Source organism: Mastigoproctus giganteus, chromosome 4 (genome assembly GCF_048544385.1).
Source record: "Mastigoproctus giganteus isolate SK-2022 chromosome 4, ASM4854438v1, whole genome shotgun sequence".
Taxonomy (NCBI): Eukaryota; Metazoa; Arthropoda; class Arachnida; order Uropygi; family Thelyphonidae; genus Mastigoproctus; species Mastigoproctus giganteus.
The window spans coordinates 110,016,780-110,036,023 of NC_143578.1; the positions used below are offsets into that span (position 1 = coordinate 110,016,780).

Genomic DNA, 19,244 nt, shown 5'->3' on the forward strand with positions numbered 1-19,244 from the left:
AAATAAAATTATTCAAATGAGGTAATTATTTTGAGAAAAATTATTGTAAAATGATCATTCTTTTTAAGGAGAAACTGCAAAAACTTGGCATTAGATATCTGTTGCAAAGTTATTAATCCATGCTTAATGTTACAAATTAACCTGTTTATGTGAGTGAGTTTACAAGCATTATATTGGCCCTTGAGGAGCAAGTTTTTTTCATGAAAATTTGAAAATTTGTAAAAATGAATACTCTCTAGATAAATGCTTTTAAATATTACTTTTATTAGCTGATATTAAATCTAATTGATATTAATATTTCAGATATCAAATTAATATTTAAAAAAAATCACAAAAAAATTTGGTAAAAAATAATTGTAAAAAAATTATAAAAAAAGTTATTATTTTGATGTAATACCATCTTCTATATCTGTTAATGTATCACTTTATTCGATTTCACCCGTGTCTTGATCTGCATTTTGGCTTTTATAAGCTGAAATCAGACAACAATGGCTGCTAAATATAATCTCCTCCTCCAATTTTAAAATCTGTTTTCTTGCCCAAATCCATTAGAAACATTACAATCACTTAGACACACACAGATAGGCATTTGCAGCACTTAGAGAAATTTAATATATTTAGAAATGACCTTGAAAAAATGTATGTGCATGCGCGCGCGCGCGCACACACACACACGTACACACACACACACACACACAGAGGAAAGGATTAATAATTCCTATGAAGGTTGAAGTTGCCATTGTCTTTAATTACATTTCTGTATTATTAAAAAGAAACAAAGAAACTAATATTATTATGTTCAATAGGAGTTAGAAATAAATTCAGTTTTATTAAATTTACGTTATTTCTTTTAATTTTAATATTTAGAGTGGGAATGCATTGCGAGGAGGTCCAGGAGAAGGAAGTAGAAGTTTATGGCCCAAAAATGGAGGGTAAAGTTTTGCTTTTGAGTTGAATAGAAATGCAAGAGCAATAAAAGAGTAGTATTTATATAACAGTTTCTTTGTTTTTATAAACTGTCATGAATAATTTTTGTTAGTTACTAATGTAAATTAATTTTTTTATGACAAAAAAGTTGTCATAAAATTGTTTATTGATCTAAGCATATATAGTTGGACAATGTTGAAATGACATTGCATACACACTGTGAGATCTCTATATTTGTTTATTTTAGCATATATTATATTTTACTGTCTTTCTAGATGTGTGTTCTTTATGTTGGTGCTATTTGGGGGGGGGGGATTTCAAATAAGTGCCAGCATTGGTAAGTGACTCGGGATACAACACTGGAAATTTCCTGAACAACCGGAAAGCTTCAAAAAACTATCTGCCACTTAGTGTTGTTAATGGTTTTTCTAAAATGTGGTGTAGCAGGCGATTAAAAGATGAGATTCAGCCCTTGTGTTAATAGGATAATGTTTTGGCTCTTCGGTGTGTGTGTGTGTGTGTGTGTGTGTGTGTGTGTGTGTGTGTGTGTGTGTGTAAAATATGTTGTATAATATTGCAGATAATTCAATCAGACAATACCAAGATAGATTTAAAAAACACCAGGGATATAAATATATAAAAAAAAATATATATATATATATATATACACATAAAAGTTATCGTTGTCTATCCACAATCTAGGTGACTTCAACTGAGGCCAACCACCCAGACTGATGGCAAAAAACGACAAGGAGTTCTCTGTTTCTGTAATGATCAATATCTGCTAAGATATATAAATTCAAAGAAACAGAGTTAAAATTTAAGGTAGTTAAAATTTTTTTAATAAAAAAAATAGTATAAATGTAAGCATATATTGAACATCGTTGAACTGACAGAGAACGTAATTTAATAATTAAAATAAGAATAAATGTAAAGTATAAGGCTTATCTACCGTATCCGAGACATAATGTAGTAACAACAATAGTCGTCATGAAATAATAATCCCTCTAGTTAGTATATATGTGGTGATCCCCTATGTGATGGATTTGGTAAAATAATTAATTAAGTTAACGCAAAGAGAAACATGCAGATAGTAAGAAGAATAAAAACTAATAGAGTAGGAATAATAGAACCTGAACTCCATGAAGGCGAAAATATAGTAGTACAAATAAGAAATAGTTTCGGCTGCATCCGCAGATTACCCTAATAATTTTGGAGAAATAAGAACAAAGAGTGTAGGATAGCTTAAAGACAATACAAGATATAAGTTGTAGCTCGGGTATGCCTGGGATCGCAAACCCATTCCTATAGTAGGACCCTGAACTGAATTTGCATGTCACCTTAGTGTGAACTTAAGTATATACAATGTGATTATAAAATAAGATAAGATAAAATAATTACCTATTAATAAAATGATTTATTAATAGGTAGATTAGGTTGAAACTTAAAACCAAGTGATAAAATATCTCTAAGCTCGGGATATAGGATTATGTCTAAATTGCTGGTTATAATGTGATTATGATATAGCAAATTACCTAAATCTTCATATAGAAATATTCCATAATAATAGAAGAGACCCATTTAATTTCAATGTAGTCGACCTTACAAACTGGAGATCTAATATATCGAAATCATTGCATGCTAATATCATTTTATCCCAATGCCTGAGGATTGCTTCTATTTGCAATAAAAACACAACCCGTGCAGCAAACATAATAGCATTGTACAATAAGTTGATTAATAATTTCCCTATCGCTTACTTGAAATACCACTTCAGGAAGGCGATAAATATAATTAATTTCAAAAATTTATTTCCTGAACCCATTGCTTCAATATAATTACCATAATTACGGATTTAGAGCCATGTATATTATGTACATAGGATATGCTTTGCTTTCTTGGTGTCTTACGGATTAGAAAACCTGTACCCACTAGCCTGCAAAATAGAGTGTATCATTTATTTTATTTTATTTTATCTTATCTTATTTTATAATCACACTGTATATACTTAAGTTCACGCTAAGGTGACATGCAAATTCAGCTCAGGGTCTTACTATAGGAACTGGTTTGAGATCCCGGGAATATCCGATCTACAACTTAAATTTGTATTGTCTTTAAGCTGTCCTACACCCTTTGTTCTTATTTCTCCAAATTATTAGGGTAATCTGAGGATGTAGGAGAAACTATTTCTTATTTGTACTACTATATTTTCGCCTTCATGGTTTTTATTGCTCTTACTATCTGCATGTTTCTCTTTGCGTTAACTTAATTTTAATTAATTAATAATTTATTTTTACCATATCCATCACATAGGTGTCACCACCTATATACTCACTAGAGGGATTATTATTTCATGATGACTATTGTCGTTACTACATTATGTCCTGCATACGGTAGATAAGCCTTATACTTTACATTTATTCTTATTTTAATTATTAAATTATGTTCTCTGTCGGGTCAGCGATGTTCAATATATGCTTACATTTATATTATCTTTTTTTGATTCAAAAATTTTTTAACTAACTTTTATTGGTTTAGATTCAAATTACTTAATCTTTGAATTTATATATCTTAGCAGATATTGCTCATTACAGAAACATAGAACTCCTGCCTGAGGATTTGCTGTTTGTTGTTTTTTGCTGTCAGTCTGGGTGGTTGGCCCCAGCTGAAGTCATCTAGATTGTGGGTAGACAACGATAAGTGTTATGTATATATATATATATATATTTTTTTTTATTTTATTATTTTTTTTATATATTTATATCCCTTGTGTTTCTTTAAATCCATCTTGGTATTGCCTGATTGAATTATCTGCAATATTATACAACATATTTTATTGTATAAAATTTATAGTCATAAGGCATAATTGCTCCAGCAAGTGCATTGGCCCACAAGTATTAGGTACAATTTGTTACAATTTATTAACTTTCTTTCTTTCTTTCTTTCCATATTACTCATATACATATATATATATATATATATATACACTCATCTCTCATTTTAAAAACTGATCTACAATATGTCATATTTTTCTTTCTTTGATTTACATGCAAATCCATCTACTTTACAGGCCCTCTTCAACATTCAACAATAGTCAGCCATTATGTTGATATTCCACCTCCCATTGTATCTAATCTCAATGTCTTTAATATCCTGGTGAAACCTCTCACCCTGTTCTTCACTAACATTTCCTAGATTTTTCTGGGACATATTCGATGTGGGCATGTAAAAAAATGTACCTTGACACTTACGTTGCAGTCTAGCTTCTTGAAGTTTTCCAATATATTTTCAACTCTATTCTTGTGGTCTAGATCCTTGTTGTTCCCTAAAAAGTTCTCAACAGCAGACCTGAAACTAATCCATGGCTGTTTTTCTCTTTTATTTGCAGTTATCGCAAAATCTCATTCCCGCATTAGTTTGCAAATTTGAGGTTGAACAAAAATACCTTGTTTTAGCTTCTCTTCAGTGATCGATGGAATACAAACGTACTTGAAGAATCAACTACCTTCTTCAGGTAAAGCTTTCACTTCACCAAACCCAGTTTGATATTCTTTGTTCTAGGCAACAATCAGCCCCTCTTTGACCAGTGCTTTCCCCTCCCCCGAATATCCCACTCACGCAAAAAGCATGGCATTGTTGTGTAGCCAAATTGCTGTCCAAGTAACAACCCTATCACTTTAAAGTCAGCACAGACTAACCAACCATGTTCTTCATACTTAATATTTGTAAACAATTTCTTTCTCAAATATTTGTTTCAAATGCACAGTGGGGTACTGTAATTAGTAATAGTAGTAGAGGCATGTCATGCACGAAAGCCTTGAGGTTGTCACAGACATTCTCTCAGATATGCCAGACAAGCTGTACTTGCTACCTGGGAGTCTAAAACGCTGATGGAACTGATATTCGGGTGACACTCAAGTCAAGTGGACCCAATTTCGGCGAAGTCCGGACGGTCTGTGACAACCAAATCCTCTGCTTGCACCTTCACGATGGTGGGACTGTTAGTAATCCTGGGTATAACCTCCATGCACAAGCACATGGTGGGTGACCACCCAGGTGTGAACCAACGTAAGCAGGGGTCGAGGTGTGGCGCCCACACCACATGGAGGAATGCCGCCCCTCTATGTTACCAGGCAGTACTAGGTGGTAGATGACTCTCATCAACCGGTGAAATACCACCACTTTGCTTATTGGAGGCTTGAAGTGGTGGAACCCATGTTTAGTCTCTAGAGCTAAGTTCCGGTCAACCCTTCCCTATCTCTTCCATCATGCAGTATGATTGATGACTTTTGAGGTTATGATGAATGTTGTGGCGAGATCCAATATTCCTTACATTTCGAGGGTACAGCTCTAAAACGGTTTTCGCAGGCCGGCCGCTAGTTAGTACACCGGACCGAACCTATTGGTAACTCTCTAGGAGGCTTCCGGATCAGCTAGTGTATAATCTTGCTACCTCTACTCTGCCAGATAGTGACTGGAGGGAGTCCGAGTAGTGTGTATGCGAGGAGCATTGTCGAGGCCACGTTATGTCAAGGATCTGGGTATATTCTTCCCACATGTACGCCATATCCAAAAATTTCATTACTTCATACAGCATGTCCCACCCACTTTTTCTTACTATTGAATACACCATGAATTGTCAAACTAATAGAACAAGCTTATCTGCGAAAAGATCTAAACCTCCCAAGGATTTCCTAATTCATTTCACAAATATACGTGGTCTCAATTCTAATCTCAACGATGTCCATTTCCACTTGCAGTCTGCCAAACCCCATGTACTTTTTCTGACAGAATCTCAGTTATCGGTTGATTCAACTACTGTTCATCTCAGATGCCCAAATTATTCGCTGTATGATTCCTTTCGCCTCAAAGGTGGTACTTGTGCATATGTCCGTTCTGATATTCCCTGTCAGAGACATGGCAATTTGGAATCTCCTCTCTTTGATCTTCTCTGGCTTAAAATCTCTCTACCTCATTGTGTCAAATTCATCTGTTGTCTCTACCGTTCTCCCAACTCCACTAATCACTTGGAGCTCTTTGACTTCCTCTCGTTGCAACTTGACTTTCTCCAGTCCAACTTTCCTAACAGTGAGGTAATTTTCCTTGGTGATTTTAATGTTCACAACTCCAGCTGGCTTCCGTTTTCTAGTCACACCGACCCAGCAGGTCGAGATGCTGAGGCTTTTGCAATTACTAATGACCTAGCACAGATTGTTCATTTACCTACAAGAATACCGGACAATCCTAATCATACAGCCAATACGCTTGATCTTTTTCTCACAAACAACCCTTCTAAGTACACGGTCGAAGTGAGAGGTCCTTTAGGCACTTCAGATCACAACTTGGTGATTGTCTCTTCTCCAATGGAACCTTTATCTCATGGCTATTCCCAACCTCGTGTTGTTTGGCATTACAAGAATGCAAAATGGGATGACCTGCGAGACTTCTTTTCTTCTTTTCCTTGTTCGGATTACTGTTTCAAAACTCCTGATGTCAACGTTTGCTCAGATCGTGTCAGTGAAATTATTCTTGCAGGAATGGAATCCTTTATCCCACACTCCACTTTAAAATCTCGTCCTTTATCTAAACCTTGGTTTTCCAATAAATGTGCTAAGGCTGTTCAAGAGAAGAATGTTACATATCGTAATTGGCTTGTTTCTAATTCTTCAGTTTCATTTTCTGCCTACACCAAAGCTCGCAACAATTGTAAAGCAGTTATTAATCAGTCCAAACTAGAGTTTGAACAGGCTAAGAGTAGAAAACTTGCTTCTTGCCCTAATGGTAGCCGAGCATTCTGGTCTCTTGCCAAAGCTATTGGCCGCAACTTTTGCCCATCTCTGCTTCCACCTCTGTCCAAACCAGATGGTTCTGTTGTCACTTCAGCCAAGGATAAAGCTGACCTGCTAGCATCCCATTTTTCTTCCAGCTCATGTATTAATGAACTTGGTAAAACACCTCCCACCATTCCCAACACGGTCCATTTCTCCACTTGTTCTCAAAATCTGTGCTCCTGAACTTACTCCTATTCTTTGCCGCCTTTTTTCACTTTCTTATTCCAAAGGTGTTTTTCCTTCTGCTTGGAAATTTGCTCATATCCAGCCAGTTCCTAAAAAGGGTGACAAATCCCTCCCATCCAATTATCGTCCCATTGCAATTACTTCTACTCTTTCTAAAGTAATGGAGAAATCAATTAACCGCCAACTCTTAAACTACCTAGAAACCTTCCGTCTGATCAACGATCGCCAGTATGGATTCTGTCGGTGTCGATCCACTGGTGATATTCTGGCTTATGTTACCCATTTATGGACTACTTCAATGGAAAGGTTCGGTGAAACACAAGCAGTTGCTCTTGACATCTCAAAGGCTTTCGATCGTGTTTGGCATAAAGGTCTTCTAAACAAGCTTCCATCTTATGGTTTGCCAACTGTTTTTAGTAATTGGTTATCCAGTTTTCTCTCTGATCGCTCACTGAGGGTGATGGTAGATGGCTCTCTGTCTTCTAACTTCTCCACTAATGCCGGTGTCCCCCGAGGTTCAGTTCTTTCCCCCACTCTTTTCCTCTTGTATATCAATGACCTTCTTCCATTGACTGGAAATCCTATCCATAGTTTTGCCGATGATAGCACATTGCATTCAACTTTCCATTTTGAGAAACCTTGCCCTGCTCAATCAGCTTCAACTTCTCGAAAATCTGCTACCAATTCCTTAAATGCCGATCTTCAGGTAATTCTCCAGTGGGGCAAAGACAACTTAGTTGATTTCAACCCTTCTAAAACTCAGTCTTGTCTTATATCTCGCAAAAAGGATTCTTCTGCTCCTATGCTTATCTTTAGTGACACTCCAATTTCTAGGCAAAAGGATATATCTCTTTTGGGGATTACCCTGACTTCTAATCTCTCTTGGCACAAGCACATTACAAATATTGCTTCCTCTGCATCTAAAAAACTTGGTTTTCTCTTTCGCTCTCGGCGTTACTTTTCTTCCAAACAGCTGCTCACTCTGTATAAATCGCAAATCCGCCCTGCCATGGAATATTGTTCCCACATTTGGGGTGGTGCCCCCAAAACCTCTCTCAGGCTTCTTGATTCCATTCAGAAGAGGGCAGTTAGGTTAATTAATGATTCATCTCTAACAGAGTCTCTCCACTCGCTTTCTCATAGACGTACTGTTTCTGCTGCATGCCTCTTCTACAGATATTTCCATGGGCACTGTTCTTCTGAATTGGCTTCTATAATTCCCGCTCTCTCTTTCAAAACAGTCCGAACACGTGCCGCCACCAGCCAACATCCATTTACTGTCCAACTTCAAACCCACAGAACCAACTTTTCATCTTCCTCATTTATTCATTCAACTGCCGTTTTCTGGAACAACCTTCCTTCATACGTATTTCCTGAAAATTACAATCTACAGAAGTTCAAGTCCAATGTCAACAAATATCTTCTTTCGTCTTCTCAACCTCCAACCCAAGCACGGTACTAAGTACTATAGGTTCTAATACCTCTCGTGTTTGGGGTTCACATAAAAAAAAAAAAAAAAAAAAAAGCAAGCGTATGAGTTTATGTAGCTTCAGCAAAAAAAAAAAAAAAAAAAAAATTTCACACATCCATTCCCTCTAAAACGTTGACCATTTCCTCCTTGAAAAATATTTAAGCTATCAACTTCCACAACAACAACAGATGGAAGGTTGTTCAAGCACTCAACTACCCGCTGGCCAAAGGCAAATTTCTGCACATCTGTTCTACATCTGTCTTTGCTCAATTTTATTTAATGCCCCCTCAGGTTCGTAATCTGAGAAAGTGGAAGAATCCCATCAGAAGTCAGTGTGCTCAACCCATTCAAGGCCTTATACACCTCAATCAGATCACTTCGCAGGTGCCTAGTCTCCAGATGCTGCAAATTTGCACAACTTAAGTCTTTCTTGGTAAGAGGACCCTATCGTTCCTCTCATCAGTCTTGTTGCCCTTCTCTGTACACACTTAAGCAACTCTACATCTTTCCTAAAATGAGGCCTCCAGACATATGCGCAGTGTTCAAGGGTTGGCCTGACCATTGCCCTATACAAAGGGATAATCATCTCCTTTTCCCTATTAGCAAAATTACTGTATATCATTGGCAATACCTCATGACCTGCTCTCGCAGCTTGTCTGCATTGCTCAGAAAACTTTGTATCTGACTGCACAATTACTCCCAGGTAGTTGTCATTTTTTTCCATCTTAAGTTTAGTACCACACAGTGGGTATTTTTCTCTGGGTTTGCTTCTACCCATATGCAGTACAGTCGGTCCTCATATAACACATGTTTACACTACACGAATGCGATCATACACGATTTATAATTAGGGGAACGATATTGTATATAACACGAACTGAATTTGCTTATGCACGATTCACCTTTGTGTTTTCAAGAAATGGCAGTCGAATGCAGAACCCCTCGACGTGGGCACCTGTACGTGGTGAGGGGACCTCCCAGTGACGCTGCTGGGCTTCCAGACTAGCATCACTGGGATCCAACGCCCACAGCCTAGGTTCCGGGCTTACATCAATGGAATCCGGCGTGTTTGCCGTGCGCTGCGACCCGTGGAAATTCGGAAAGGGGGATCCTGGTGGTTGAGGGGCCCAGCTCCAATACACCACTTTGGCCCCTGCTTCGACAAGACGGGTGGTCCTGGAAGGCCCGGCTAGGATCAATCGGCTAGTAGGTTCGCCTGCGAGGGTCAACCGTGTCAAAGCCATGCCCCTACCCTCATGGTCCGAGGGACAGGATTCAGGCTGGCGGCGGTGCGGGTATGGTGTCTGGGTAGCCCTGGCGTCCCACTCCCGAGCGCATTTATTGCATGCCGGGTAGTGGGCGTCCCTTTGGGCTCCGTGGTGGGTGGGGAGCCCGGGCACTGAACCACTTAAAAAAACTCATGAATCCTGATAAACTTACTTCTTCAGGGGCCCCAACCCGGTCCCTATCTGAAAACATAGACGGAGAGGCAGATAATACTATTGCAACAAAGAGACAGCGAACTGAAACACCATCATCAGGGCCGGTCCCAAGATTTCTAATCATGCATTCCACCACTGAAAAACCGATTGGAAAAATGTCACCCTTCTTCATACAGAAAGGGTTAGATGGGTTAGCAGGTTCTCCCAAATCAGTTAAGAGGCTCCGTTCTGGAGACCTTTTAATTGAAACTAAAAATGACAGGCAATCTGAACATCTCCTCCGAACAACATCAATTGGAGGAATCCCTATAACAGTGACACCACACAGAACACTCAATTCATCGAGAGGTGTCATTTCGGAGTGGGACCTTCTCGACGTATACGAGGAGGAAATCTGCTCCGAATTAAAACCGCAGGGAGTCATTGCCGTCAAGAGAATCACTGCGCGAAGGGATGGAAAAATTGTTAAAACCAGGAGCGTTATCCTGACTTTTAACACTCCTAAACCTCCTGATGAGATTAAAGCTGGATACATCAACTGTTCAGTGCGTCCATACATTCCGAACCCTTTACGGTGTTTCAAATGCCAGAAGTATGGACATTCTCAAATGGCCTGCCGTGGAGTCCTTGCATGCGCTCGATGCGGTGCAAAGGACCATGAAACAACAGCATGTTCAGCCCCAAAACCCACCTGTATTAACTGTGAGGGAGAACACCCGGCCTACTCAAGAGCATGCCAGAGGTGGAAAGAAGAAAAAGAAATACAACGGCTGAAGGCAGAGCTAAACATATCGTACCAGGAGGCAAGGAAAGCGGTGAAACCGCTCAACATCAACAAGCCTACCTACGCCCAGAAGGTAGCAGGGAGGTGTTCCATCGGAACACAGACGGACATGTCCATCCCTCCAAAGGAGTCTTTCACTCCCATCGCGCGTTATCTGTTAAGTCCGCAAAAACCTGCACAGAAGGACCAATCAACTGCCACTCCTGTATCGGTACCTCCTAATGCTCCTCAAGTAACAAAGGCAATCACCAAAGAAAAAAATAAGAAAGGTGAAGTACCTCCTACTTCCCAAGAAAACATGGAGGTCGAACAGAAGGAGGTACCCGAAGAATCAGTCTTCGAACTCTTTGCGGAGGAGGAAATGGACACGGGACAGCGTCCATTCTTCCCCAAAAAAGATAAATCCAAGACTGACAAAAGTAAGCCCTCAGCACCTCGGAAGCCGCCTGATGGACCCACCAAGCCAAAATAATGGCTAAATTCCTACAATGGAATTGTCGTGGATTCCGGCGAAATATAGATGACATCAAGGCCCTCCTGCAAAAGCACAAGCCAGTTTGCTTTTGCTTACAGGAGACATATCTAAAGGCAAATGATGATCCCACCATGCACAACATCACAGTTTTTCGAAAGGATAGAATTGCGGACGGCTCTGTACATGGGGGAGTGGCTATCCTGGTGGGTAACCAGACCCCAGTGCAGCCCTTGCTAATTACAACCAGCATAGAGGCTGTTGCAATTCGCCTTTCAGTGGGATTCTTATTAACTGTATGCTCTATTTATTTGCCACCTGGGACTGACATCTCCCAGGCAGACCTTGATGATCTTCTAACGCAGCTGCCTCCCCCTTTCTTACTTCTTGGGGATTTTAATGGACATAACACCCTGTGGGGTAGTGCTAACATCAATGGAAGGGGACGAGTCATAGAGCATATGCTCAATGACAATGACCTTTCCCTTCTAAATACTGGAACAAACACCTTTTTCCACATGCCTACCCGTACTTTTTCTGCCATTGATCTTTCTATCTGCTCCCCTTCTCTACTCCCTTCACTCACCTGGGAAGTGGAGGAGAATCCATACGGTAGTGATCACTTCCCCGTGATAACCTTGCTACACAGTGGGAGACCATGTCTTCCCTTCAGGCTACCGCGGTGGAAGATTGATCAGGCTGACTGGACTGCCTTCCAACAACAGGCAAATTTCGATCTTAGCACAGTCAGTCAAGAGCCGATCAATGACGCAGTAAAGTACACCACAGAAATCATCGTCCAAGCAGCTGCTAACGCTGTCCCAAAAACATCAGCCCGGTTTCCACCATTTCCCAAACCTTGGTGGAATTCCCAATGCACAGCAGCAAAAAAGGCTCAAAACAAAGCGTGGGGGATATTTCGCCGATATCCTACCACGTACAACCTTATAGCCTTCAAACGTGCACGAGCCAAAGCACGCTACATCCGTCGTCAGAGTCAAAAGGAATCGTGGATCCGTTTTACATCATCTATTAACCAGTCTACCAACTCTAAGGTAGTCTGGGATAAAATCCGGAAAATGAAGGGAAAATATACATCCCACCCTTCTTCAATCCTAGATTATAATGGATGCGCTATTGCAGATCCAACTGCAATAGCCAATGCTCTTGGGGAAACATTCTTTAACATCTCTGCAACATCTTCGTATTCCCCAGAGTTTCTGGTCCTGAAATATAAAATCGAAAAACAGGCACTTAACTTTAAATCTAAGAGCATTTATCCCTACAACGGGGATTTCACTATTCAGGAACTGAAAAGGGCCCTCGCTCTTTCCAAAGCAAGTGCCGTTGGACCAGATGGCATCCATTATGAAATGATTAAACATCTTTCATCAAAATCTATGGATTGTCTGCTCCTTCTGTATAACAGAATCTTTACTGAAGGGCAGTTTCCGGACTCCTGGCGAAAGGCAATCGTTCTTGCCTTTCCTAAGCCAGGAAAGGATCCAAAAGTCACCACCAATTATCGTCCTATTGCTCTGACTAGCTGTCTGTGCAAAATCCTGGAGAGAATGGTTAATTCTCGTTTAATTTGGTATCTAGAAACAAATGACCTTCTCTCCAACATCCAGTGCGGCTTCCGAAGAAACCGGTCCACTTTGGACCATCTTATTAGAATGGAAGCATCCATCCGGGATGCTTTCCTAAAACGGGAACACTTGGTGTCGGTGTTCTTTGACATGGAGAAAGCGTATGACACAACTTGGAGATTTGGCATTTTAAAAGACTTACATAGCCTAGGCCTAAGAGGGCATCTGCCCGTTTTTATTCAAAACTTTTTGGCCAATCGATCGTTCCAAGTTCGTGTGGGATCCTCACTCTCTCGCTCCTTTAGCCAAGACGAGGGAGTACCACAAGGATCAGTACTAAGTGTCACGCTTTTTGCCATAAAAATAAATTCCATCACAGAACAACTTCCTCCAACTGTAAACAGTGCCCTCTATGTTGATGACTTTAGCATTTTTTGCCAGTCGTGCAACATGAGGGTTATTGAAAGACAACTGCAGAAAGCCATTGATAGTCTGAATTCCTGGGCACTTAAAAATGGCTTCAGGTTCTCGCCGGAGAAGACCGTTTGCGTACACTTTTGTCGCAAGCGTAATCTTCATCCTGAACCCGAATTAAGGCTCGGACAAAATGCTATCCCAGTAGCAGCAAACACAAAATTCTTGGGACTCATTTTCGATAAAAAAACTAACTTTTTTGGATCATATTCGTCAACTCCGCACAAAGTGCACACGTGGACTTAATATTCTCCGCTCGCTCTCCTCTACATCTTGGGGAGCAGACCGATGTACCATTCTTCGGCTCTACCGTGCACTTGTGCGATCCAAACTAGATTATGGGTCCCAGGTATATTCCTCAGCCCGAGACAGTGTCCTGCGGTGGCTGGACCCCGTCCATCATCAGGCTATACGCATCGCTACTGGAGCATTTCGAACATCTCCTGTCCAGAGCTTATACGTCGAAGCAAATGAACCACCGTTATCACTTCGACGTAAGCAGTTGTCTCTAAAGTACGCCTTAAAACTGAAATCCCTGCCAGACCATCCTACGTGGCCATTCGTTTTTGAGCCACGATGGGAAAATTTATACAATACTCGAAAGACTGCCAATCGTCCTTTTGGTATTCGTTTCCAAGATCTACTCAAAGAACTTAATATGAAGGTAGACAAGGTTGCCCAAACATCAAAGCAACCCTTTCCACCCTGGCATGCTCGTGTCCCGGCATGCGACTTGTCGCTTAGAAACTGGGGAAAGTCGGACACTCCATCATCTGTCTACCTGCAGCTTCATTCAGCACACCGAATTGAATATTCTGACTTCGCACCAGTCTACACAGACGGTTCGAAGTCGGAATCATATGTGGGATCTGCTGCTGTCTTCACAGACAGCACTATATCAGAGCAGATTCCCTCTGAATGCAGCATATTTACTGCAGAGCTGCACGCTGTAGAGTTAGCCTTGGATCATATTAGTAAATACCAATACCAACGGTTCATTTTATATTCTGACTCTCTTAGCATGTTACAGGCTTTAATATCTGTGAGGTATAATCCTCATCCAGTTCTGTCTAGCATTCAGCAGAAGATTCACGTTCTCCATGAACGCGAATATGACATCCGCTTCTGCTGGATTCCCAGCCACATTGGGATTAGGGGAAATGATTTGGCTGACGCCGCAGCCAAATCAGCAATCCCGAATAAAAACCGCTGCCTGTTAGTCCCCTATACAGACTACAGGCAAATAATACACGAGAAAATACATTCCCAATGGCAGGATTCGTGGAATAGACAGACTGCGAATAAATTATATCGTATAAAGCCTGTAATTGAACCGTGGCAGTCTAGTCTGCGCAAGAATCGTAAGGAGGAAGTTGTTCTAGCTCGTCTCCGCATAGGACACAGTCATCTTACACATTCTTTTCTGCTGAGGGCAGATGACTGTCCTATGTGCGAGCAATGTGACACCATTTTATCCATTGAACATATTTTATGTGATTGTACCAGTTTTAGAAATGCTCGTTTTACCGCTTTTAACCATCTGACCGAGCCCCATACACTCAGTCAGATTTTATCTGACAATGACCATGTGTCTGCTATTTTTAATTTTCTAAAATCAGTAAACCTGTTTACCAATATTTAAAAAAAAAAAAAAAAAAAAATCTTATTGTTATTTACTGATATTTGTCTTTTACAACTTATACTTGCTTTTTTACCCGGACTTAGTGACCTAATTCTTTAGGTCACCGAAAATTTTACCTTTTATAACAAGTTTTTGGCGCATTATAGCCTTAGTTGCTGATGCGCCAATAAAACTCAATCAATCAATCAATCAATCAATCGAATGCAGAATCACCCCAACTGAATGCAACACGATAGGAATGAAGCGAAGATTCTGAAAATATATTTGTTTTTTATGTCAGTGAAGGGGAAACACATTTCACTGTAAAAACCACACAATTCCAGCTATCGCTATTATTGCAAATGCAATTAGATCGAGTTTACTACGAGTTTATAACTAGCAGAAACACAACTGGAAATTGTTTTTATTGTTTCGTGTTAATAACCCCCAGAAATGTGCTTTAGTAAAATGTGAGCTGGTGAGGTATTAATAGGGGGTGTGTCTGCCTTTACGGTGTTGTTTATTCAGTTGCTACATGGGCGCAGCTGTGTTTATGTGTATCAAGCGCGCCTCCTCATTTTGTAATTGTGCTTTATTCCCTAAAAAGGAGTAAAATACTTGGTGTGAAAAGAAAGCATCCTGGTGAAGACACTACAGATTCAGAGAGAAAAAGAAAAGTAATATCAATAAACAGAGGCGGACTGGGTCAAAAATTCTTATCCGGGAAAATTTGTAGTGCCCTGATATTAGCATTCATGGCCAAAATCACACTGGCCTCCGTCCCACCGGTGCTTCCCCCAGTAAATGGGTCGTAACAGGACGCCCACTTTATGTGTTTTCGGCAGCCCATAAATTCAGAATCTGAGTGGTAAACCCTTAACTACAGAGCAAGAGGGGGTATTGGCTTTAGGACCTGAGTTTGCCTCGTTGCCCCCCTAAACCTCCAATCACCGAGACAGCTATGGATATCGAGAGGGCAATTCGTAAATTGCTAGAACCCATTGCTAATCGTATCCGGGTAAAGGCCTCAGCCATCCTATGTCAGACCAGAAAGGCTACCTCTAAAGCGTTAAAGGAACTCAAGCAGGATGAAGACATTGTGGTTCTTCCAGCAGATAAGGGTAGATCCACAGTAGTATTAAACAGTGATGATTATCATAAAAAAGCCCTAGAGTTATTACAGGATGATAATACATACAAGATCATCCGCAGAAATCCTCTAACCGGTTTAGAACAACATGTTAATAAGATTTTACAGCTCTGGTTAAAAACGGGTAAGATTTCTAAAGAAAAGTACTGGTCTATGCATGCAACGGGGCGTCAGCTGCCCAGGTTTTATGGGCTGCCGAAAACACATAAAGTGGGGGTCCCGTTACGACCCATTGTTTCTTTTATTGGCAGCCCTACCTATGCTTTGTCAAAATTCGCAGCTGATTTCTCCTATAGTGGGACGGTCCACGTTTGTGGTTAAAGACATTGTGGATTTTGTGAACTTCGTTAAAAGTCAAAATGTAGGGGAGAATGAAATAATGGTGTCGCTAGATGTGGTGTCATTATTTACTTGTATACCCATAGCCCATGGGGTGGAATGTGTAAAGGTGGCACTACAAAGAGATGATACCCTAAGTACTAGATCGCACCTAAGTGTAGAGGATATATGCTGTGGCGTAGAATTACGTCTTTCGAGTACGACTTTGCTATATAAAGGAGTGATGTACAAACAGGTTCACGGCACAGCTATGGGTTCTCCTGTTAGCGCCATTGTCACAAACCTGGCAATGGAAGACTTAGAGAATAGGGTTTTTACAAGTTTGGAGTTCCCTATGCGCAAGTGGAAGAGATACGTGGATGACGCGCTCACTTTTGTGCAAAAGGGAAGAGAAGAGGATGTAGTTAGTTTTCTCAATGATTTCTCTCCTTTTATACAGTTCACCTCAGAGGTAGAAGTGAATGGTTCCCTCCCATTCCTGGATGTAATGGTGAGTAGAGAAGGCTCCAGGCTTAGTACTACAGTGTTTAGAAGCCCATGTGTAGGAGCCAGTACACCCATTATAGGTCAGCACAGACTGCGCAGCATAAAAACAGTGTGGCCAGGGCACTTTTGGGTAGGGTTAGGACACATCGTAGTACCTCTGAGGAGAGAGAGAGAGAGAGAGAGAGAGAGAGAGAGAGAGAGAGAGAGAGAGAGAGAGAGAGAGAGAAATTGGGCAAGTTAGGGCAGATCTTATGAAATGCAGTTACCCCCAGAGGGTCATTGATAAATATAATAGAGGCGTGGAGCCTAATCATGGAACACCGTCCGTTCCAGTGACTACAGTTTATATTCCTTACTATCCAGGCTTGTCAGATCGAATTTCAAGAATGCTACGTGACTTTTTCAGGCACGCTGTGTGCAACTTCCGGACCGGAGGTTGCACACAGTGTTGTCACAGGTCAAAGACCCCATTCCTGGGGATTCCAGTAATGGGGTCGTATATGAGATCAAATGCCCGGATTGTGGGGAATGTTATGTGGGGGAGACAGGACGGTGACTAAAAGACCGTCTGAGGGAGCACATGCGAGCTGTACAGACCGCAGAGTTCAATAAGTCTGCCATTGCTGAGCATTATTGGGAGAAACATCATCAGGTCTCCCCTGTGAATGCTGTCATCCTTGACCGGGCGCATAGGTTCTGGGACCGTAAGTGGCTGGAGAGTTTGTGGATAGGCTCGTCTGAGAAAAATAGTATGAATAGGGACAGGGGTGTTCAATTTCACCCCCTGCTGGAAGCAGTGGTCCTGGCAAAAGACAAGCGTTTTATATTTCCACACTCTTGAGCCGCTTCCGGTTCTGGATCACATGGAAATATTGAGCATGCGCCTAGTCAGCCACGTGTGCTGTGAGCCTGTTACTTAAGGATGTGTTGCTTAAACATCATTGTTGTTGAGAAAGGAGGCAGAAGCCCCCGAAATCTTCAGTCAATGTTTTATCGCTTTTAATTTGATTGCATTTTAAATATTTTATATTTTATTATATTTTAAAATTTTTATCGCATATTTTATTTTGTAAATCAGTTTTTTGCATATATTATTTTACAGTGTAGTATCGTTTGGTATATTTTATAGTTTTCAGTATTAAATCATTATAGTTAAACGGTTGGCATATTTGTTTTAAATTTTGGATATCCAAGCAAGAAGAAGAATCCCATCAGCATTAAGCCTACTCATACCATTCAAGGCCTTATACATCTCAATCATATCACCTCGCAACTAGGTGCCTAGTTTCCAACGCTGTAATTATCAGAACTTATCCCTTTCTTGGTAGTAGCACCCCTATGTTCCTCTAACCAATCTTTTTGTTCTTCTCTGTACTCATTCTAGCAACTCTGCATTCTTCCTAGAATATTCTGATTTAGTGTTCCCCAATATTTTTCTGTACAGTTTATTTTATTCATCAGAGGCATTCAGCATATAACACTCTCTTACTCTCATTTTGCCTTCCTAGTAGTTATGTCACACCAAACTGACTTGACATTGCACTTAGCCACCCTTATCAACTGGATGCACTGTCTTAGATTTTATGTACTTCTTAATTAAGAGCGTAATCCTCCTCCTCCTGTTCTGTCTGGTCTTTCTGTATACATTCTACTCTCCATATTCAAACTCCGCATCCCTTGTAGCTGGAGTGTCATCATGTCTCTGATATCCCCACAATATCTGCATTTGATGAGTTGACTAGCACTTCACATTCATCAAATTTATTTGCTATGTTCCTAGCACTGGTGTACCACTTGTTTTCACTCTTAGTTACACTAATGCAGCCCATGTATTTTATTTACGCGTTCCATGATGATTCATGGCACCCCTTGAAATGCCATGTGCCTTCCCTTCCTGGTTGCTGCTCATTCGATTAGAAACAAGAAAAAATCACTGACAGCAGCAACTTTTAATCTGTTATTCCATGTAGCACCCAAGCTAGCAGTTTTCTGACTCATCTAACTCTGTCTTGAAAGCATCAGCAGATATTCTTGCACACTTTCTATTTAAGTGTATCCCATCCTTGTAGAAGTCATGTGCCCTATTAACAAGCACAGTCCACGCTGTGATAAATTCTACCCCATGTGCCTTGCACAGTCTCTTCAATGCCAAATCGATTTACAAGCTTCTCATCATATATCGTCTCCTATCGTTCATTGGCAGAATTGCAGTCACTTTCAAAATTAACCCTAACTCACAACTTTTCCTCAAAAATTACCACTGCATATCCTCAGAGCATTGTGGCCTTAGTTGCTAATGCTCCTAAAAACCAAATAACAACTTTTCCTCAACATTCTCCTGTACTTGTTAATTATATCAGCAAATGTCCTACTCAGTGTTATTAATGCCACTGTGTACAACAATATAATCTTTTGTACCTTTAAAAGGTATCATATATGCTCTACATCTTCACATTTTTCCCCTGGCAGACA

The 19,244-nt window shown here is 40.5% G+C and overlaps 1 protein-coding gene across 1 annotated transcript in view; it reads left to right on the forward strand.

Annotated features, from left to right (window-relative positions):
- unc-13 (protein unc13 homolog) overlaps positions 1-19,244 on the forward strand; it is a 1,321,962-nt gene that overhangs the window by 396,603 nt on the left and 906,115 nt on the right. The window contains exon 13 of the mRNA XM_090372343.1: positions 868-932. Coding sequence (XP_090228469.1) covers positions 868-932 — 65 coding nt within the window. The remainder of the gene's footprint in view (positions 1-867; positions 933-19,244) is intronic.